Raw genomic sequence first — 23,170 nt, 5'->3', positions numbered from 1 at the left:
ATGTCTGGACTTGTGAGGGTTAACAGATATTACAAGAGTGTGCAGGAGCCCCAGCCATCATGGGAGGGGTAAGCTCAGGACAAGGAGCAGTCGTACATCATCTCTGAGAAATGGAAATGTGCTGTGCTGCCAGTTTGGTTGAATGTCCCATTTCTGTCTTACAGCAGTGGCTGGCTTCCCATTTCAGACTTTGGGATTTCAAAACAGATTGCTTTTAGTTTAATGGTTAAATAAGCTCTGACAGTTTTTCATTGTCTTTTTTGTCTTCAGCCTCTCTCATTCTTAAGACTCATCTTGAAGGATTTTTTCTGATAGACTCCCACTAGCCTTCCTTAAACTCCCACCACCCTTCCTTAGACTGCCATCACTGATGTGGCAAATATAAAACTTGCCCTTTTTAGACACTGGTCCCATCAGTTTCTCCCCACTTGTAAGGAATCTGCTTATCCCAAAGGGAAGGTGGTATGTTCAAAATTATCTCTCTACCCCCAACCTTTAAAACCTTCTTCCTCCCGACTGTTTCTATTTCAGTTAGTACTGTCTGGTTCCTTAATTATTTTAAACAGATATTACAATGTGATATAGAGCCTGAAAGGATACAACTTCAGAAATTATTTTAATATACAATTACAATACTACATAATTAGAAATGGTAATTGCAATTAATGAATATAATTGGGATTTGCTGTACCAGAAATTGCAGTATATTTTGAACTGAAATGATCTGAGATCTTTGTTCCACTGCAGAGTCCATTAATCTTTGTTGATTCAGTCATTATGTAGGATTTTAAGCCTCTTCTTATGCACTAGACATTGCAGAGACACAGAGTCCAGAGCACAGCTGAAAAACTTGCAGATATCTATCTTCATAATTTCATATAATAGTATATGGTATAATTTGTGGGTCGGTTTTCAGCTGCATTACAACTTTTTAATATTTGTATTTCAGTGTTTACAGAGGATGGACATTCATGCAAATTTCCTTTCCGGTTCGGTGGAAGGTTTTATCACACATGTTTATCAAATATGTTTTCCAGAAAGAAATGGTAAGTTGACATTGCTCATAAATTAAAACAGCATTCAAATGAAAATGTCATCCTTTTAGTGCTTTAATCTTGCTCTTAGGATAATTAACAGGAGCTTGATGTTGTGCCCAAGGAGACTGGTGCAGTTCTCCTGTGGATAGTCATGGTGCTCGGGTCAAGACGTGCTCAGGGGGAAGGGAGCCCTGGCGCTGCGTTTCCACGGCCACAGGAAGGTCACGAACTGCAGAAATGTTTCCTCGCTGCCCTTCCGATTGGAACTGCAACTTCCATGAGTGACAAGAACTAGTACAGAAAAAGCAGGACTGAAAAACGACCTGATAGAAGCCCTCTGCTGAGGGAGAAAGGAGAGATACAGACACCTGAGAGAGAGGACACTTGGTTAAGGGGCTGTTTGATTTGTGCAGGCTGTACTTGTACTGCAGCAGAGACCATCTGATTTTTGAGGAAAGCTGTTTTCTCCCTGCCCCCACATCTCTAATTTCTATCCAGACTGGCACTAGAACCCCTTTGGACAGTGCAGTACAACTCCTGTTTGTTGGGTAATTATTTATTCTACTCATGTGTTTCAGGCCAGGTCTCCTTCTTTTGTGCAAAGGTTACTCTTTTACTTTTGCAGAAGCTGTTAGAGGTATTCATGATTCATTTTGGGGGTAGGGGCAGTCAGGTGGGAACCCTACTGAATTAAAGCACTGAATAAAAAAGATAAACTTTGCAGACAAACTCATATGATAGGCATATATTAACTGAAATCAAAGGCAACAAAGCAGAGAATATGTGGGTACCAGTAATGTCAAAATTATGCCCAGATGAGCCATGTGAAAGGCAAACACTTGCATGCTTTCAGGGTGGAGATAATATTTTAGAGTTTATTTTACTCGCCCAGGCAGGGCCAACTCCCATTTTTTATACTGGACTGTCTAATTTTTTGGTGATCTGTTGGCGTTTTTCTGATGACACATCTGTTTCAAGTGTAAGTGCTGGTGTAATGTAAACAACACAACACAAATCTGTTTACACAAATAGACACCGAGCTTCAGGCTAGGAAACCACTTCAGAATTTCCCCAATATCCACACATACAGTCCAGCTTGTTTCTCCAGGAAACAAGAATTTGAGACTATCTTAACTAAAGAAAGGGAACTGGAATAATTTTCCAGTTTGAACCCTGTTTTTGATGAACTGTAGCCGCAAAGAGTTTGACCTTTGGACTCACTTAATTTCATGCAATGCTTAAGAGGGATCCTGTTAATACATGACACTGTGTATTTGCTTTTGGCCAGTTAGGCCACAGAAATGGAAAAAACTGTGAATGGATGGGATCCAATGTTAGAGCACACTTTAGAGCTGACCTTGAACAACTTGCTCTTATGCTTCCGACTTTTTAAAAGCCATTTACAAGCGGGGAGACGAGGAGGAGGACAGCTGGAGTTATTTGGTTTTGACAGACCATTTCACCCTATGGGTGACCTTCTGACCAGTGTTTACTCATCACTCATAAGCTAAAAGCAACTTAACGTGTGACTTCAGGCACAGAGATGCCGGGAAAAGAGCCCTGAATAGCAGTTGGGAAACCTGCTCTGTGCATTTTTGTGTGACTTGGCACTAACCCAGGCTGGACTTACACCAAATAACTGATCCCAGGGGACCTGGTAGGCAGCAGGTGAGGGCAAGGCTTGTGCCCTTCCTGCCTCCTGCAAGCTGCTAGTAAGGGATGATGGGAGGCTGGGTCCAAACTGCCTCTTTGTGGGTGAATGCAAGGAAACCAGACCAAGAGAGCACTGACTTATGCATTTAAGTTCATGTCCTCAGTCCTCATGTCATACTTTAAGTCAGGACTACGGGCAGGACTTTACAGTGCAGGCCAACCCTCACTCAAATTTGCTTTAATTTTATGTTTTCTTATACTACATATGACACAGGTACTGTGTTTCAAAATAAATCTGCTCCTGACCACAGAAAGCTCTCCTTACTTTCTTTGAGAGCAACTTACAAGTTGTATCTTTATATATAAATATTTATTGAAAATACAGGAAAGAAGACAAAATAATTACAGTATTTAAATAACAGACTTCCTTTAACAGCATCCTGTATTGCATTTCCCCTTAATTATAATCTGTTTTCACAGAAAAATTTCTATTTAGTGGCCTATTACCAAGTCTTACATGGTATCTTTCTAAAGATATAGTGTAAATTTTCCTTTTGTGCTGAGGAGAAAAAGACTCAACTAGAATGTCTACTGAATTTCATTGGTACTTCCAGAAAGACAGAGCAGTGCAGGGACAGACAAAATGGGGGTGCAATAAACACTTGTGAGATCAAAAGGGGAGGGTGGTCTTAACTGGACCAAGCTGTGGCTGCAGGAAAGCTGCCAGCACCCTGTCTCTGGGTCCCAGGGTGGGATGGGTTCCTCAGATTCTGCTCAAGGGGAATGGCAAAAGCAGACCTTGCCTGAGATATAAATTGGAAGGTGTTGATTCATACCCTGCAGAACCCTTATCCTGTGCTTGAGGTCTGGATGTCTGGGTCCCCTGTGCAAGAGTGACCTTAGGTCTGTGTAGGAAGGGCATGATCTTATCATCTTCCCTGGAAACAAGAAGATAACTTTTGATACTTTGGCCACAGATTGAAAACAGTGCAGAGGAGGGCTTTTGGCCAGCTGGATTACAAGGTGGGTAGTTTATGACAGTCCTGGGAAGGAGAAGTACGTGTGGGTTGAGCTGGGAGATGTCAAGCATCAGGCTCTGAATTTTCCTGGAGCTGGTGGTGGTTGGTCTGGTGTTGTCAGGCAAAGTCTGGCCATGTCTCATGGTCAGAACAACACCTGAAAAGGTCTCAGGCAACCTCCAAGTCTCAAACATGGTGACAACACCAAGTGTGATGGCAGAGCTCTTTCCTTACACCTGTCTGCCTCTGGCCTGGGGCTTTGCTTGTTCTCTGAAACATCCTATTGTTCTCCGAAACATCCTATTGTTAAGGCTCCCTATGCTCCTGATGGGAAAAACAGCCTACTTTCTGTTTATCCTGCCTGCCAGTTAGGCCTCATCTGTGACATGCACTTTTATTTATCCATTCCCATGTTGTTTACCATGAATGGGTTTAAAATGTTATTTAAATCAATCCCTCATAGTGGACTTTTCTGGTGTACTGAGTTCAGTATCTTTGTCTTTATGTTTTCACTCTCATGTTAACAATTTTATATGACAGGCTGATGTAAAGACATATGCTATCCCGTAAATTTTAAGTGTGGGCTCATTTGAAAATAGCATAAAGAAATAATAAGGCCATTGGGTTGGTTCTGCTGCTGTAGGTAACATTCTACAAGACTGAAATGTCACCACGTTTTTGGTAAGCCTCCAATCAAAGAAAACATTTCTAAAAGAAAAGGAGGGAGACAAGTGAAATAGCTTTGAGGATGAGCTGAGATCCTCCCAGAGATTGAGAGATCTGTGGTGGAAAATATAAAAGTATTATGTGACTGTGCAAGAAGCTTAGCACCAAGGAGGCAGCTTGACATCACAAGGGAGGGCCAACCTCATTGTAGTCACTGCAAGGCGATATGGAAGGACAAGCTGTGGAGATCATCGAGTGGGAGGACCACTGGTTTGTGGAGAGCTGGTAGAAAAAGCCTCCGTCAGGGTCTCTGACAACAAAAAACCTTTTAAGATGGAAAAATTTGAGATTTGCCTTTGGTTAGAACTTGGCTGCTGCTGAAAAGAGATACAAGCAGTGCTGAAGACACTTTTAACTCATTCCTCATCTTCATCCTCATGCATACTAGACTACTCTAAAGAAAGCACAATCCGCTTCCCACTGAAGAATCACTGAGGAATTTCCATCAACTCCCAGCAGTTGCACCAGCCTTAATTCCTGTGACAGAACAGCCTCTTCAAGTATGTGCCAAGTTAATCTGCACCAGACTACCAAGCACATCTTTTAGTGCACCTTATATAATTGAGGTCACCAAACTTAATACACATGGCCTATTCAGATGCTCCATTCGAATGATGCATCTTAAATACCACATAGCATCTAATTAAGAAGGAAAGTAGGGCAGTTAAAATGTAGACATGCACTGTAAAAAAATTTCAATCTAACTTGTGACATCTTAGGGTGAAGAAATTAATCACACAACTGCTCAGGGTATGATAAAACCATGCATAATGAAGATAGATCACCAGGCATATTAAATAAACTCCAGTTTCTTCTAATGCCAGGTAGCTGATATCTATTATTCTGCATTAGAACTGGTCAGGGAGGATGTTTTGGTGGATGGTGCATTGAGACAGGACGTGGACCTCCAAGGTTCAGCCTATGTTCAGTCACATGCTCCCTATGTGGCCTTGGGGAAGCCTACAAATCTACTTCTGCAAATGAGGAATAGCAGCTCAGTGCTCCTTGGAGTGCTCTGAGCCTGAGAGATAACAGGCTGAGATAACAGACCGCCGGTGAGGGTGCGCAGGACTCAGTCCCCTGCTCTGAAAAAAGGAGAGGTTTTATCTGTGTGTTTGGAAATCACCACCGTGTCAGTTATTTCCTCATTTCATCTTGCAAGTTCCAAAATAAGAATGCTTTAAAGGAACTGAGTGTGAAAAGGGTGAAATATGCTTGTTACTGAAAGTCAGGAAAAGTCCCTCTGTGGACAGTCTCCTGCCTCCACAGATTATTACAGTAGCTGTCAGGCATCAAAAATGGGCTGGGTCCTGTTTTGCTTGTTTTGTAATGAGTAAAGAAGACACAATTAATTTGCTTTGGTTTTGTTTCTTATTTCTGTCTTTCATTTTCTAATCCCAGAAATAGAAAGGATGTTGGGTTTTTCTGGAGAATTCATTGAAAATCCCAGGTTCTGCATTTACATTTCATTTTTAATCTGTTTTTCATTTGAGAGAAGTGGAGCAGAGCAACTTTAACAGAAGAAAGCATATTTTTTCCTCTGCTCTTAAGAAAATTTGAATGACACTGATGCTAATTAGAAAAAAACAAGCATGAATTTCCAGGTTGCCAGAGTGTGAAGGCCTTGTAGTTTCAGTGCAAACATCCAGGTTGTTTAAAGCTGCACTAAGCTGCACCTTTGATTCTTTTCAGGTGTTCAACAACACATAACTTTGACCGGGACAGGAGATGGGGACACTGTGCTTTGTTGCCCAGAGACCACTCAGGTAAGGCGAGCCATTGCTGAGTTGCTCCAGATATCTGGCTCCTACTTTGCCACCTACAGGCCCAGTGCGTTCAGTTCAACTTTTATTTGTGTACACAGAGCCAGCCTTCACATCAGCTCTTTCCATAATTTCTCTGTGATGCTGCACAACCATAGCATTAGACTGTGGATATCACTCAGTCTTTAATTCACTCTCTGTTGACTAACTCAAAGTCATGGAGAGAAATTATGGTAATGCCAGCATGGAAATCTGAACTTCCACTGGAGCTGAACACAAAGGTGATCATCTCCTCCCTCATGGCTTGGATGTGCCTTTTCACTTTTCATTCATTTAAGCAGCTGCATTTTCTGTCTGTTTGACCAGTTAATTTTTTAGAAGGCACAGAAACGTTTGACACCCAGTACAACACAAAGCTGTCACTTCCAGCTGTCCTTTCTTGAGATCTCATAGGAAAGGGCAGATCTCAAACCCAGACTTGCTTGAGCTTTGGGCTGTGTCAGAGAAGGTAAGAGGCCAGACATGTTCATTGCAGGAGTCCTGAGAGATAATGAAAGGATTACTTAGCTGAGCAGCTCTGTGGCTTCATGTGGTCACCACACTCCAGTGCTACAATTACCTCATTGCGAAAGTCTGTCTACAAGGGGAAGTCAAGGTCTGTGGCAAAGTCTCCTTTATACATAAAAGTCATTTTAATTGACACACTGGGCGAAAGTTTACCTGGGAATATGCATCCTGTCCTCAGCAGTCCCTCAGTCACTGGCCTTTGCTTATCTCTGTCTCCCCGGCTCCATGTTTCATGAGCTGGATGCTGGGGAATCTCATTTTATAAGGAACATATATATCTAATTCTTAATTCTTACAGCCACAGACCAGCTTGAAAAATTGGGTGTTGTGCTGGTTGAATTTGATGCCCCTGAGGCTTTTTTTGGATCTGTGTCTAAATGCTGATCATGTTCCTCTTTTTACCATCTCACTATTTTCAAATGTGACCTGTCTTATTTAGTCTGCAGGATATGACCAATAGCCTTAGATATTCACTTCCCACTTTCAAATGAAGGGCATTTTCCACCATCCCCTTTCAGGGAGTTCTCCGCAGTGTCAGGAGTCTTATTGCCAAGCTGATTGCAATCTACCAGAGCACTTGAAAAGCCAAGTTAGCTGAATCATGCTGACAGTCTAAAATTAAACAGTGCAGAGCATCCCTTTTTAAAACATAACTACTTTAAATTATTTTCCAGCCTGGCTTTAAAACAGATTAACAGTAGATCAGAGGCAACTGACCTAGCCCCAAAACAAGCAGCAATGTATACGACTGAGTAACATGTGTCAGACATGAACATAGACTTTCTGGGCAGTACATGCACTTAGTTATTCATGAGTGGCTTCCCAGAGCTTAAAACATTGGTGGCTGTGACATGTGATTGCTTTAATCCACCAGTGAAATACTGTGATGGTGACAGCTGGCTCACTCAAGGAGACTCTTCCAGGAGCTGAAAGAGCTCTGCAAGCCTAGTGTTGCGTATCTGGGGGTGCCTTGAGCCACATCTGTCCCTCTGTCTGCACATCACCATTATCCTTCCAGACATCTGTCTGCCTGCAGGCCTTTTTGGGCTTCTGGCACATTTTTGCCTGTTACCCACAACAGTCTTGGATAGGGTGGGTTGGAACAAGAAAGCCACCCTGTCTGCCTGCCAGGGTATCTCTGTCGATGTACCCTAACATCATTGAGGGCTTTTCCTGGCTAATGGTTTTCCCCCAGGAAAAAAAAAAAGAAGGGTTATATATGTGAGAGAGGAAAGGAAAGAGAAAAATGGATGGGGTAGATGGAAGAGATCACTGCTGGCTGTTGCAAAATAAAAAACCCCTTTATTTCTGCAAGCATTTAGAATTTTTAAAAATTAAATAAAAGGTCTTTAGCTGTTATTTTATTTATAAACATAAGTCTACTTAGTTTTTTTTTTTTAAGCAGCAAGCACTATATTTCGACTTGGGAGATGTTTAATGGATCATTAACCATAGCTTAAAGAGAAAAGGTTTATGGTGAGGTTGGAAGGAAAAGCAACATAATGGATGAAGGGAATTTCAAGCAAAAGGAGGAAAATTTACCTGCTGTGGAGAAAATAAACAGTCAAACTGAACAATGCTGATTTTTAAAATGTGTGAAATAATACAAATTTTTTTTGGAAAAAATCCACTAAAGTATTAAATCTTTGGGTGAATTTTTCTTGAAAAACAACAAAACATGGAATTTCAGGGAGAGAGTATCCTTTGGCCATGAGAGGTTGGTGAGCAGTGTATCCATTGGCATGGAGAAAGAGCTTCTTTAGAGCAAAGGTTGAAGCACAAACTCTCTCCAGGCCAAGAATAACACATGTATGTGACGAGTCATCTTCAAAATGTTGGAGGTGCTTACAAATCAATGTTAAGCAAGCGTCGGAGTCTTTGATCCAGAAAAACACGTATGCCAAATTCAAGGAAAAGTTTAACCAAGAAGCTTTTAGCTTTAGGGTGATGTGAAGCTTGGGTATGAAGTTTCTGCTGGAGGGAGGTGTTAGTACTGCATGCACATGGGCGCGCTGGGCTGTGCATGCTTAGCTCACATATATGTTCACATATCCATAAATGTGCAATGCCCCTATAGGTGCAACTTCCAGGTCTTGGGCAGTCTGGTAGAACTACTGCTCTGAATGTCTGGAAATCCTGGACAAATGGCCAAAACCCCAGGGAAGCCCAGACATGGAGGAAAAAGTGCCAGACAGTATTTTTAAGATTCCTCTGGACTGATAGGGAAAGAAGAAGTAGAGTTGTGTGGACTGTGCAGGCAGGAGGAAGAGACATCATCCCAGGAGGAGCTCCAAGGAAGGTGGGTGGCAGAAACAGAAAGTTTTTGTTGGGAAATATGGATAGAAAGGTGAGACAAAGGCTACTGCTCATTCAGCAGAGATTTGCAGAGGGGAAGCTGCAGTCAAGATGAGTGCTAGCAAGCACGGAGTGTTTTACCCGTGCCTTAGGTGCCTCAGACAGTGCTGAGAAAGTGTGGACTTGGCACTGCCCAGTTAATGGATAGTTAATGGTGGGCAGGATTCCCCACTGGGAACTGAAATGTGTCCGTATGCTTATGAGCAGAAGTTGTTCTTGGACTCCAGGAAAGATATGGAGCAACACAGAACATGCCTGGAAGGTCAGACTGGAGTGGTGGGTGGGATGTTGCGAGGGACAGATTGAGAAAGAAATGAATGGCTGGAAGTCCTTTTTGCAGATTTAACAAGGGTACAAAAAATTTCTTGAGCATTTGTTACAGCAGAAGATGGCTTGGAGATCAAGTAATGCTTTGGATGTGTGGGAATAGGAAATACATGATTTTCCCTTGAGGAAACATTACAGCACTAGAAGTTTCATAACTATCAACAGCAGGAAGAGTAGGAATGTCACTGACTACTTGCTTTCCCTTGATGTTATTCTGGATTGAATCTACCAGTGAATACACCCAGACCTGCTATCTGATAGGAATTACATCACTCTCTTCTGAAGAAAATATTTTGATCCATGCAGGGGAACCTCAGATTTACACTGCTGTAGCAAGTTTCAGGATGCACCCTTTGTGCTTCACTTCAGCCCTGGTTGTGTGTGCCTGTGCCTCTGTATGTTGCACCCCATGCTCAGGACACACTGTCTAGCTGAAGAAGCACCTGGATTGAGTAACTCTGCAGTTGGCCTAGCAGAGTTTGACTAGCATTAAAAAGGAAACTTTGAATGCAGACAAGCTGTTGGGCCAGCTCTGAAGCAGGTGTAAACATGCTGTTGGTTAACTTCAGGGGAGGTACATCCCTTGGCACTGCCTGAAATCTGAAACACTGCCTGACCGGCAAGACTCTTACTACTTTTGCATTGTACATTGCCAAGTAAAGCTTCTGTTTCAGGAGTTGTCCTGGCACATACCTCCTCTTCCATGACATTTTCACATCATTTAGAAAATTCCTTAGTAAATGGAGATAAGCTATACTGGTCCAGTTTTAATCTTTCTTGGCCGGCTTTATTTGGATGTGCTGTGGTTTGCTTTATAATTTCCCCCTTGGTTCCAGCTGCCGTTAGTTTTAGACATATTCCAAAATCCCACAGCAAACTCTTCTGTCGAGGGGTTGTCCTTTGTTTAGTTTGAAAGGGATGCCTGATCCGGTGGTGGATGTTGCAATGAGAGCGCTGCAGGGCAGGAAGCCGGGCAAAGGCAGAGCTGCAGCCTTCCTCCCTCCCCAGTGTAAAGGCACAGCTCCATCTTGTGGGCACCTGTCCCATCTTCTTCCTCACCACAGTGCCAGCTCTGGTGACTTCAGATGTTCCAGGACCTACCCCCTTCAGACAACTTAGTCCAGGAGGAGAAGTCTCAGCTCAGTGATTTACCATGTAGTTTTTAACAGCTGGATAAATATAGCTGTTTTACAGCTGGAAACAAACCCACTGTCAGTTGGTTGGATAAACTTTGTTTTAGGTTAATAGGTGGTATTAAACCCACCATGCATTGAACCAAAAGCGTTTATGTATCCAAAGGGACAAAACATGACTTATACCTCATACTTGTTAACAACAACTTCTTATGTGGCCTCTCTAGATCACTGTGCAGACAACCCATGCCAAAACGGAGGGACCTGTTCTCTCACTCATAGCCATAGGATGTACCACTGCACCTGTCCTGAGGAATTCACAGGCGAGGACTGTCAGCTGAGTAAGTATGTTCTTCCACGAGTGTTACAACATGAAATATGAATAGTAAGTAGAGCTCATTAATGTTTGCTTAATGAAAAGGTAGTGCTGTTGTGATGGGAGAGACCACTGCAGCATGAATGTTTGTGTAGGTGGATTTCCAAATGGTTATGACAGACAATCCATTCCTGACAGGACAACTGAAAATAGCTTGACTGTGCAATTATAAATGGAAGTATGCTCTGAGCATGGGAAACACAAAAAGCCTCTTTCCCTTCCTTTGCTGATTTTAAGATTTAAATATCCCTTGCATGTTGGGAAATTACAAATACCTAGTAGGCAGGGCACAGAGACATGAAAAAGCAGCACAATTTCAGGTGATGCCTTAGCCCTTATGTATATGCACATATTGGGTACAGTGATGCTGTTCTGCTTACAGGGCTTTAGGAGAAAGCCACCTCTGTCTCGAGGTTCCTGGAGCTGCTGCTCTGGTGGCTCAGTGCCTCCACACGATGGAGGTTGGCTAGCTTGAGAAGCACTGTCAACAAACATGGATCTTCTCAACAAGAAAAAAGGGATGAGAAGGGAATGATGGAGATTGTGGTGCTGTTTCTTGCAAGAAATAACATCTGAAAGCTTGTGTTTGTAAAACTTCATTTCAGAGAAATGTTTTGACAACAGTCTCTATGAGTTCTTTGATGAGGGTGCGAGCTGGTCAAGAGTCCAACAAGGAGTAGTGGAGCAGTGCATATGTGTGAACGGCCAGAGCGAGTGTGGGCGTGTTGAACACAAAAGTAAGGCACTATTTTGTATCACAGCTGTAGGTCTGCATGGAGTGGGGATAAAGGACAGTGAGGGTATCGAAGCCTGAGTGGTGTTACACACCCTTTCTGTGAGCTGCCCTTGCAGCTCATGTACCCTCCCTAAAAGACAGTATTTATCTTTTCAAGTGTGAACAGTTATACTGACCCAGGAAATCCCTTCATCCTTATTTGAGGAAGCAATTATTTGCATTATGATGAACTTTAGGGACACACTTCAGTGTTTTTCTTTGGAGGGATGAAACCCTGATTTGCAGCATGTAAAAATATGCAACAGGTTATATAGTAGAGTGGTAAAATTTCTTCTCCAAAACAATAATCTGCCTGAGAGGCACACCCTGCACACCAATAATCACTTTGTATTGCTATTTCACCTCTGTGTTTCTTCCCAAGCCCATCCCATTTTTGAATTGCCAGCATGTAAACTTTACCCATCTCCATTATCCCATAAGGCCTGCACTGGCCCCAGAGTCCCCATGATTTTTGGCCCATTCCTTTTGGGGGTGATGCTTATGTTATGAAGCCTCCTCCTTGTTTTGGGGCTGCCAGGAACCCAACACCCTGGCCAGCCAGCACAGGACATACACTTTGGGTTATCACCTATCTGATGAAGCCAGCACAGCACCTTTCATTTGGAAGGAAAGATGTTGAGAAGAAAACCATGCCTCACCTATACACGTGCTCTGGTATGGCTATTCTGTTACTCAGTCTGGCTAACTTTTACCCTGCCTGGATTCACAAGTAAGTCACAGTACAAATAAGTTTCATAAAAGTCCTTTGAAATACTTAGGTGCTTTTATTCCCACCTTATGTAACTGGAAACTAAATTATGGAGAGTCGGTGGCTTTCTAGGACATTGGGAGTCCAAGGGGGAGTTGGGAAATTTGATAGTACTTCCCAATCACAGATCTTAAATATGTAACCGAGCTCCCTACTGCATATGTTATTATAAATTCTAGTAGAGCTCAGTGGCAAGACTGGAACTGGCAGAACCCTCCATAGAGAAAGAAGTGTTAATACCATCACCACTAGTAATAATAATCACCACCCCCATTTTAGCTGTTTGTTGATAATGTCTTTCAATAGCTGATATTATCCAATAGCAGTGAAAACAATGAGACAGACCTTAGTGGGAAGAAATCAGTTGAATTTCCTTTTCTTTAATTTATCACAAGTGTAGGTCTGAGATAAGCAAAACAGAAAAACTTCCCTCAAATGCATATGCACAGGGGAGATGTACTAGAATAAGTTAAAATGGACTGATTCTTTTGAATAATTTGTACCTTTGGTTTGATCTTTTGTTGTGTTTTCTTGTAGGTTGTATTCATGCTTCTTGCATGAATGGTGGAGAGTGCAAGATGGTTGCCTCCACTGGGCAAATAGTGTGTGATTGCAAAGAAAATTATGCAGGAAAGTATTGCAATATTGGTAAGTATAACAACCTACAGGCAGACGGAAATTAGAAGTTTTCATCTGGGTGTGAACCTCGTGGGTTTGGCTCTGTGTTGTATTCTGTATTTGAGGACATTTCTTGTAACAACTGAAGAGTAACACAGAACAAATGTTTAATGCATTTCTCCAGTGTAAAACATAACACACAGTTCACCACTGAGACTCTGATTCTAAAAATATTTTTTTCATGTCCTTTAATTTATAGAAAATAAAACACAGAAATTTAAATCCAACTACACATGCCTATAAAATAAGTGCATGCTTCCATTTTGCAGAATCAGTCACAGAGTTGTACTCTAGAGCTACTCTCTCCATACAGATCCATGCATCCCCTCATAAAGCAGGGATTTACATCTGACAAAATCTAGCAGCCATTCTTTGGTAGCACTAAATTACTGTGGGACAAACAAAATGCACACCCTTTGGGTTACCTTAGACTTTAATAGCACATTTATCCCAGTACAGCTTACACAAACCCCCTTACTTTCTCTGGTGGGTCAGGGCAGAGCAATCTGCTTTTTGGTACCTTTGTGTTAGCCTTGTTTTTCATTTTAGATGCTACATAGTTTTTGATACAACTTTCATCCAGAAAACTTAACTTTTATCCCTACAGGGGTTAAATCTGCTTGTAAGGCTTGCTTGCGTGCTAAATCTTCAAGTTATGTCAGTGTTTACTTTTTAAATACAGCTGCTTTTAGGCATAAATTATAATAGACCTTCAGTAACACCAGCCTGTGACCCAATCAATTCCACTGTCTGTGTCTTTCTGAGTGCATAAATCCCGTGGCTCATCAAAATTGAGGATACGACTCCCAGTAGTTCTGGTGGGCACTTTCTTGATCCGAATAGGTGGTGGGGTAAAAAAACATGTTAATGAACACTGCAATTGATATCTAGCATTCTTTTTTTTTTACTTTGATAGTTAACAAATGGTGTAGCTAACTATTCCAGCTGGGAAAAAAAAAATCCATTTGGGAGATCAGCAGTACAGCTGGAATACCAAATAGCAGGAGTGAATGGGCAAACTGGACGGTGTATGATCTGGTCCTGAACATTCACTCACCAGGTACCGGACGGATCATGAGAAAGAATTTTGTGACTCTTTTAAGTCCTTCATAAGGAGCATTTTTTTTAGCTGTGTTGTTTCATCCTTTAGTTACCCTGGGGAGATTGTCCCAGGCTTTGGAAATGCTGCTGGATGGATCTGGGTGAGGGGCTGTACAGCACACGTGTGACCTGGAGCTCAGGGCAGGGCTGCACTCTGCTCATTTTCACATGAAACTGCTTTTCCAAGTCCTGTTTTGTTATCAGCTTCCCCTGCCCGCAGCAGCAATGGTGCACAGAGACATCCACCCAGCAGGGCCTGGATCATAAATATCAGGATGGCAGTGTTATAGCTGTAATACTGGTTTCTGTCTGACTAGCTTAGAACAAGAAATAAGCAGGTGCTCTTTGATTACTTGAAAATAATAAAGCAAACATTTGGTTTGCTAAACAAGTGGCTTTGGATGCTTACAATCCATCTGCGTTCAGCTGCCTAACACCCCCACACAGAATGGGAACTGAAGGATTGTGTTTATGTGTCAGGACCTTGCAAAGAGTCTTAAAAAAGAAAAAACTCTTTGTCAAGATGTAGTCATTCTAAATTAATGCAAATAAATGAGTCTTCAGGTCTATAGACCTGGTAGTATCAGCACACTAGGGCAATGTCATTCTGATGAAAGTGCTACAGGCTTGTATTCTCCAAGCACTCAGAACTGATTTTTAAATATTTGTTGGATTAATTTTTTCTTTGACCCTTCAATTTGATGCTGTGAACAGAAATGACTTTTTTCTTTGTTTCCTTTTTACTGTCTTGTATAGTTTCCCTCGTGTGACAGGAAGTAATTGTGAGGTTACCCTTTAGTGAGAATAGCTGGTGGCTATAATGCTTGATTCAGAGAAAGTGTTACAGTATTTCCTCTCCAAAGTGTACTTTATTCTGAATTATCAGTTATAGAGGCAACCTTAAAGCCAGTGTGATGCAAAAATGTCTTCTTATATTTCCTTTTTTTTTTTTTAAGCAGAATTTAAGGTCAGTTTAATAAACAGTAAGTCTCCCAGACTCTTATTGAGCTGTGATGTGTTTTAGGTATCTCTGATATCCTCTGCCCTTGACGTACACAAAGAATAACCAGCCTTCATATGTTTCTAATGGAAAACCAGCTAATTTATCTTAATAGTATACTCAACAAATATTAATAAATGAAGTAGCATCCTTCATCCATCAGATCACAAGCCTAAGTACTTCTGTGACTCAAGCATTGGCACAGTAGCCTGAGGAGCAAAACCAGCAGGAAAATACTGAGAAACACTTCTCTTGGTTGAGGATTTACTTAGCAGATGCTTGGACCATCATATTTGTCAGACCTTTACTTGTTTTCCACTAATTTGTCTAAACTCTTTAGTACTCCTTTATGCTTTTCCCTTTTGCAGCATTCCATGTCAAGTAGTTCCAGAATTTAAATAGATGTGGTGAAAATAAGTTTTTTCTGTTGTTAACAAAAAACCTACTGCCCGGTAATTTTATTCTTCCCCTTTGAACAGTGAGTACCAGAATAATCATAACTTTTGTGATTTTAAAGATACCTATTTATCTGTCCATTACTTTTTGGACTACAGTGTCCCTGTCAGTACTCAAAACTCATCTTTTCTCTAATCTTAAAATTATCTTGCAAACCATCATTATATATGTACGTGTCTGTATATATATATATATATATATATGTGTGTATATATATTGCTAAGCCATTATCATAAATGACCATTTAGCTACTGGAAAAATATGAGCTGACTTAAAAAAAAAAATTGAGAGGTGATAAAAGTAACAGGGGAGATATCCATAACAAAGGAGATTGATACACAAAAGACAGTTTCTAATATAGATTTCTATTCTTTGTGGTAATACATTGTTTTCTTCTTAAAGAAGAAACTTTCAGTACTAAAGAAAGAACTGCCATTTAAAAAAGTGTTCTGAGACAGTTTATAGGCATAAGATTTCAGTGGAGTTTAATTTTGAAGGAAATTAGATACATCACCAACAAATCTCTCCCAAACAGATGCTGTTTAAAATTGTTCAAGGACCCATGTTTAATTAAGTTAAATTCATAATGATTGCCCTTCAATATGCACCTATTTTCAGAAATAAGGATTTTGTGCTAAAAGAATGCTGCATCCTCTTTGAAAACAGCTCTTGCTGAGACAGCTCTGAATCCAGGTTCTAAGTGAAGATTCAGAATCAGTTGTCCAACCATGAGTAGCAGTGGTTGTCTCATTGAACAGAGAAAGTTATAAAAAGGGCCCAAATCCATCCACTTTAGGAGTGGTAAATGTGGGCAAGAAGTGAAACCTTAAAAGATGTGAGTGGAATATTTTATCTCTAGCCCAGGTTGGCATAGGGAATGGAGAGCGAATTTATTTGGTAGATTAATAACTTCAGAAATATTTAGCTTCACTAGGTGATAACTGATGACAAGCAGTTAAAACATGTAATTGTAAAATTACTTAGACATTTTGTGTTTCTTTGAACAGATAGGAGCCATGGTGGAGATGCTGGATGAACACAAAGGGACACACAGCTAAAGAGAGTTGTCTAGCCAGAGGACAGATAATTCATTCTAATATGCATTTATGGAGAAGTTAAAGGGGGTTGAATGGTAAAGGAAGGTGATGTAGAATTTTTTTCAGGGGGTTAGTGCCTTTAGATTTCTGTGGTTGAAACCCCACCATTGCATTCACACTATTTGCTTTAGCTGATAATATGTGAGTAGAAAATAATATATATTTTGCCAGATTTCCATGTAAAAGCACTTCCTTTTTCTTACCACTGCTTTGTTACTGTTGGCTGGGTGTTGGTTGTTAGTAAATTTGGGGTACTTATTTGTATTTTAAATTTATTCTTGATTTATTGGAGGATATGTTAATAGGGTGTCTTTATTCTGTTTACTTAGTCACCAAGTCTTTTCCTGAAACATTTGCTCACTGTGGTTGTGGGTTGCAGTAGGTTTGAGTGTACTGGGAGGACTGCACAGAGGATTGTATGTTTTGAGTGTTCTTTGGATTAAGGTTTAGGTAGCCATAATGGTTTTGATAATATTTTGGTCATGACAAAATGTGAAGTTGGTGATCGTATTTTTGAAAACACTGTTTTCTAGTGTTCGGGGTATTTTCCTCATTAGGCTGTGGATAATGGAATTAGAGGGGTACCATAGCTTTAAAGAAAGTATGAGTTGGAATGCTAATTGTGGAGGGCTTCTTGTTATGTAAGGAGATGTGGTGTATGTCAGAAGTAGGTTGAGGATTTTAGAAAAGGAAGATGACAGAATAGCTGAATATATAATTACATACAGGAAAAAAAACCTTCTTGGCCACATATTTGGGGGTTAAACTGGGGGAGTTTGAGGTAATAGAATTAGCAGAAATGACAGCAAACCCACCTTTTTAGTGGTTCTTTTACTGAAATAGGGTGTTTGCAGTTTTCTACTAAAAAAGGTACTTTAGTAAAGTAAATTCAGCTCTGGAGGCTGAAAGGAAAGTTTTAAATCTTTTTCTTCTAAAGAAGATAGAAGATAATGAATTTTAACATTCTGGTTTATATTTACCTTCCACTAGAATGCTTTTGGATTAGTGTTTAATTTTTTACTTTCTAGAAACACGGGGGGAAATAGGGTGGAGCATAATTACGAGGTCAGTTGGCTGACAAGGATAAATGGGTGTTCAACCAGTCAGTCAGTCCCCCACTGAACTTGGACAAGTAGGTTTGTAAGTAAGACTTGAAGAGGATTTCTAAGTGGGGCTGAGAAAACGCTTGTTGCTTGCACATATGAAGCACTGGGCTTAGTAATGAAACTAGGTCAAAAAAGAATAAAGTTATTATTTTGCTATGGTTGTGGAAAAATAGATGGAACAGCAGATAAAAAAGCAACATTATGTATTAATATGTCTTGGAGAGGTGATTATGTTATTTGCAGAGGACAAGTTTTGTAGGTCCCCATGGAATTTGAATGAGGGGAAGGCATGGGTTAATAATGCAAGGCAATGATGAGGAAGCCTAGGGCACCACTGCAGAAATAGTAATGGTGGGTTGGATTTTTATCAGATTTTTGAATTATTAAAAAAAAATTCAAACAATGCTGGAGTTATGTGGATAAAGACGATGCTCAGTAGACTGTTGCCTGCAATGATCAATGATAGAGGGCGTTGGAAGATGAAGAATTGGGTGAACATGGCATTGTCCGCTAAGTCTCCACCTCTGATTGATTGCACTGAGGCAGTGCCACTGTAGGGGATGGTGAACAGGAGACCAGAGATAGCTGTGGCTTTGCAAAACAACTATTCAGTGTCATTTATGGATGTGGCAGATGTGAGCAATAATAGTGAGAGGCTCTTCTGATCTCCCAGCATTTTTATAACTTCAGGGCCATAATAAAGCTTTTGGCTAATATAGAGAAAAACAAAAATGAAGAAGGAAGTACTGTTTGCATGGAGGTTATGGATTAGTCATTCAAATTTGACACCTTGTCAAATTTGGGCTAGAGAGGAGAGCTAATGAGCTATGCTTGTAGCAGCATGGCATACAGCAAGGATTACCTCTGTAAGGATTGAGAGATAAGGCAAATACCAAAGAGTAGGATAAAATTTCTCCAGTCAGAGACAGGAGTAGGTTCAAGATCCACAGAGGACTTCTTTATTTTTACATACACATGAATTTTCCATATGCTGGTGGGCACTAAGCTTTCTGTGTTTTGCTCTGTATTCCTGCAGTGTTGCCTTTTTAGATGACAAGTCTTTGTTGTAATCCTAGTATAAACTAATATGATTAATATTGGCTAATATGAAACAACTGCTTAGTTCTTACTCTTGTGAGAGTGCCTGACTTGGCAGCAGTGTTACTGGGTGCTGGTTAATTGAGAGCCATAAAGGTATTTTTAATGCTATTTTTGATTCATTTGAGATGTGACAGTGGTTTCCGTTCATTTTGTTTTATAGAGGGCACATCTCTTGAAGTGTGAGGGGACTGATACCTCTTAATCCATGCAATCTGTTTTCCTGTGTAATTGTCAGTTAGGAAGGTGGTTGAAGGGAAGATGTGGAAGATTGGATGCAGCTCATCCTTGTATTACTGTATTGTTTGTCTCTCCCCTCCCCTGCTTTCTCCCCTCAGCCCACTCTGGATGCTTTGGGGGCTCAAGAGACCCCCACCTCCCATTACTGTCTCTCTAGAGAGCAGCTGCTCATCTGCTATCAGTAATTGCTATACAGTCTGTTTCTTTTCCTGTCCAGAGAGTTATTTTGCCCCATACTCTAAACACATCAGGACCTACAGGTATATTAAAAAAAATTAAAGCTTTCACTATGAATTAGGCACTCAGATACTCTTGAAAATCCTGGTAGTCTGTGCAACTGTCAAAGTAATATAGCACTGATATTGGCTCGTTGTTGCTGGAGTTTCTTTCCCCTAGCTCTTGACAATGTATTTCCTAAATACACTGCTCCTATTAGCTTTATATAGCTACCTATTGGATTGCATTTATGACTCTGTAAATCGTAACTATTCTACTAGAATTGAATATAATAAATGGAAAAATGAAATGGGAAAAGAGCCAGTCCTTTCTCTTATCTAGGATATTACTTTTCTAAGCTATAAGAAAATACTGGTAGAGTTTATAGATTTCTGGATTTAAACTTTTATATTAAAGAAATACAACTTTTTCAGAAGGTAGCTTTGTACATTAGCTTTCATAACAGACATAAATCTCTTCAATTTTACCTCAGATGATCTAAGCATTTGCAAGTATGAAGGTACAAAGATACTTTGAAGAAGAAATATATTAAAAAGTAAGTCTAGTTTCAGTAAATGGAGTGTGCCATCCTTGTGTCAGGATGCAACTTAAAGAGATTTTTTTGTGCTTGTAAATCACTTTGTTTACACAGTCTTGAATCCATCCTTGTTTTACATGGTAATTTTCTGTTAGATTTAATTGATTACAAAAAAATGCCAATTTTTCCACCTTTCTGCCTAGCTTTTAGCTCAGACAGATTGTTTGTGTCATAATCAGGCTGCAGTTTCAGCAGGGATCCATTCCAGTGTTAGATGCTGTGAGTCCTGAAGTTTTACTGCTATTCAACAAACCAGAAAGTGGCACAGCTATTTGAATAATTTTTTGTAAATATGTACAATCTGTTGTTCATAACCCCTAACAGAAATACTGAAATCTAGGTAAATATTATAAATGTATGATTGAGTTATATTGAAATAGAGATATATAGCTTCCCTTATATTTCACTTGTGGTATGTGTTCATTCATTTTTAAACTCTGAAAGATGCAGCGGGTGCTGTTACTCCTAACATTCACAAACAGGCAGGAAAATGTGAAGCAATTTTCTTCAAGCCAGGAACAGTCCAGTCCTGGTGCTGCTGCACTGCAATCCTCTCCCCCATGTCATCAGACTTCACATTCTCATGATTAAAGGTGAAAAAAATGGCAACTAGTTTCTTCAGTGGAGCCTGGTGCCCACTCAGGTGCCTTCTTAGATATTTACAGAGATTTTCAGTGGCATAGGGATGCACTGGAAGATAACCCAAATCTTCCTTTGGAACCATTGCTAGGTTAATGTGAATGTCTTTCAAAGCTCTCTGTATGGTGCTTGTTTCATTTAGCACAGAAATATTTGCCTTACTGCTTTCAGAACACCTGGCAGGGTGTGTGTGTTTGTGTGTGTTGCATTTCAGTGCATTATTTGATGAAATGAGATGCCTGCAAGAGCAATCTCCATGAATACTGGAGACTCCTTTCTGTCACACATTTATTGCCAGCCCAGAGTAGTGGTTGTCTGCATGTGCAGCAGGGGAAGTGCAGCTCCCTGAAATCAAAGGCTTTCACACCTTTCATCTCTGCGGGGATCTCACACCTACCCAGGGAAGGAGATCAGGGAACTTCTGGCTGAATGAAGAAAACACAAACCCTTCTGCAGGCATCCGATGAGTCTGAGCTCATGTAGAAAGGAAATTTGGCTTTTACCCTTGGAAAGCATGGCTTGAAGAGCAACATATCCTGTAATGCTGAGGCCATGAAAGCAGTACATTTAGCAGAGGCATAAAATGTCATTGTTCATTGCTGTTCATCTTGAGGAAACAGCATGAAGCTGAGTCACGGGAGGTTTAGGTTGGATATGTCCTTTTCCTCTTCCCTCCTCCCTGTTCCTGCCATCAGCTTATATAGAGCAATACAAAAAATTAATCTAATATTGTATCTAAGAAAAAAATTACATGTTGGTCAGGGATAAATCAAAGCATTGCTGAATGAAATGGTTACTTTAAACCATCCTGTCCCAGAATTAGAACCATTGAGGGAAAAACATATTTTTATAAATAGAATGAAACAGTTTATGTGTGTCAGTAAGAAAGATACATTCAAAGCTCAAAAACATCAGGAAAAGTGATGATGAGGTGTTTTGTGGAAAAGAAAATGTGAAAGATTCATTGATTTCTGCAGAGAGACTTTCAAAAGAAACTCCTAAAAATGTTCAGGTATGTAACTACAGGAACTGAAACAAGATCTGGGGACAAAAAGTCTTGCAAAATGCTCTCAGGAAGTTAGCAATTACAACTGCTTGGATAACTACTATTTCAGGTTGCTGTTAATTTGAAGACCCAAAACTGGTTTTTTGGAAAAATTAAAAGGCAAAGATTTATTATGACTTGCTTATAAAATATAAAATCTTAACACAAATTGAATGTTTTATATGAGATATTGAAATACCTTGGATTTTAAAAATGAAATGCAGCAAAAAATTGTTTCTAGTTTTAAATTTTAATAATATTTTTTTTCTGAAAAGAAACAAACGGGTGATAGTGGCATAGGTCTGCAGAGTAAGTTGAATCTGCATTTGCATCAAAACTTTCATAATCTAAAAGTTTAGGCCATTACTCTTAGCAGTGCTTGGTGGTAGTACAGGGAAGTGAATGAATAAGAAAAGCCCACATTACATCCTCCATTACTTTCTTCCACATAAGAAAATAAATATGTTTCAGAGTTATGAGACATTGTGGAAGCTATATGGATTTGGGACTGAACAATTCCCAGCCAGAGCAATCCATTAAGAACTGCTGAAAGCAGACCACCTACACACTGTTTCTGACAAAGAGGGGAAAAAGAGAGTTTTTCAGTGCTGTAACAGTTCAAAAAAAGAGAATTAGAGGCAAAAGATCTATATGACTGCAACAATTGCAGAGATTTTCTTTTTGAAAACTGCTTGTTCTGAATTTTAGGTGATAAAATGTATAATGCTTTGCGTATACTTCTCATGGCCTTAGTGGGTACCATGGTGCTGCTGTCAGGTAGAGCTTTCTGGAGTGGAGCACAGACCAGTGGAAAGCTACTAACCAAACTGTTTTACCTCAAAAGTTTCTCCACAAGATAGGAGATTAACTCACGTTATGCCTGTGTCCAAAATACTCCATATAAAACCAAAAAGAAGCAAAAAACTTCTTGAGACATATTACTGTTCCCCTCAACAAGTGCAAGATGTAATCTAAACTTCTTAGCTACAGAAGGAGAACGTGAGGGATGATTTAGAAAGGAGCCAAATTCTTCCAGTTAAAATATGCTGGCAGCTTTAGCAATGACTGGCAGACCTGATGAAAGAGAGATGCATTGGATTTTATGCCTGACAAGGATAAACACAACTTGTAAACACCATCTGCAAGATGTCCAAACCATTGGTATTGCAGAATATGGCCCTGGGTCTGTACTGAAATGGAATCTCTTGTTTCATTCTCATAAAAGTAGTCACTCTAAATTGTTTCTGAATGCAGTAAATACAGTACAAGTAAGCACAGCACCTTGCACTTCCCTGGATAAATGAAAAAATTTAGCATACAGCATGATGGTGGTAATTTCACAAAATTGTTTCAGGCAAACAAAGCAGTGTAACTTGCAACTTGCTCAGAAAATGGC

At 40.2% G+C, this 23,170-nt stretch overlaps 1 protein-coding gene across 1 annotated transcript in view; it reads left to right on the top strand.

Annotated features, from left to right (window-relative positions):
• The window catches only part of HGFAC (HGF activator), a gene marked incomplete at both ends in the record, with an annotated part of 39,715 nt that overhangs the window by 2,995 nt on the left and 13,550 nt on the right, over positions 1 to 23,170 (top strand). Inside the window, 5 exons of the mRNA XM_082281972.1 lie at positions 950 to 1,046; positions 6,128 to 6,206; positions 10,696 to 10,921; positions 11,562 to 11,693; positions 13,038 to 13,148. Of these exons, the coding sequence (XP_082138098.1) occupies positions 950 to 1,046; positions 6,128 to 6,206; positions 10,696 to 10,921; positions 11,562 to 11,693; positions 13,038 to 13,148 (645 nt within the window). The remainder of the gene's footprint in view (positions 1 to 949; positions 1,047 to 6,127; positions 6,207 to 10,695; positions 10,922 to 11,561; positions 11,694 to 13,037; positions 13,149 to 23,170) is intronic.

Source organism: Coloeus monedula, assembly GCF_965178545.1.
Source record: "Coloeus monedula genome assembly, chromosome: 5".
Lineage (NCBI taxonomy): Eukaryota > Metazoa > Chordata > Aves > Passeriformes > Corvidae > Coloeus > Coloeus monedula.
The sequence above is the reverse complement of the archived record's forward strand: the minus strand, read 5'-3'. Positions and strand labels throughout refer to the sequence as shown.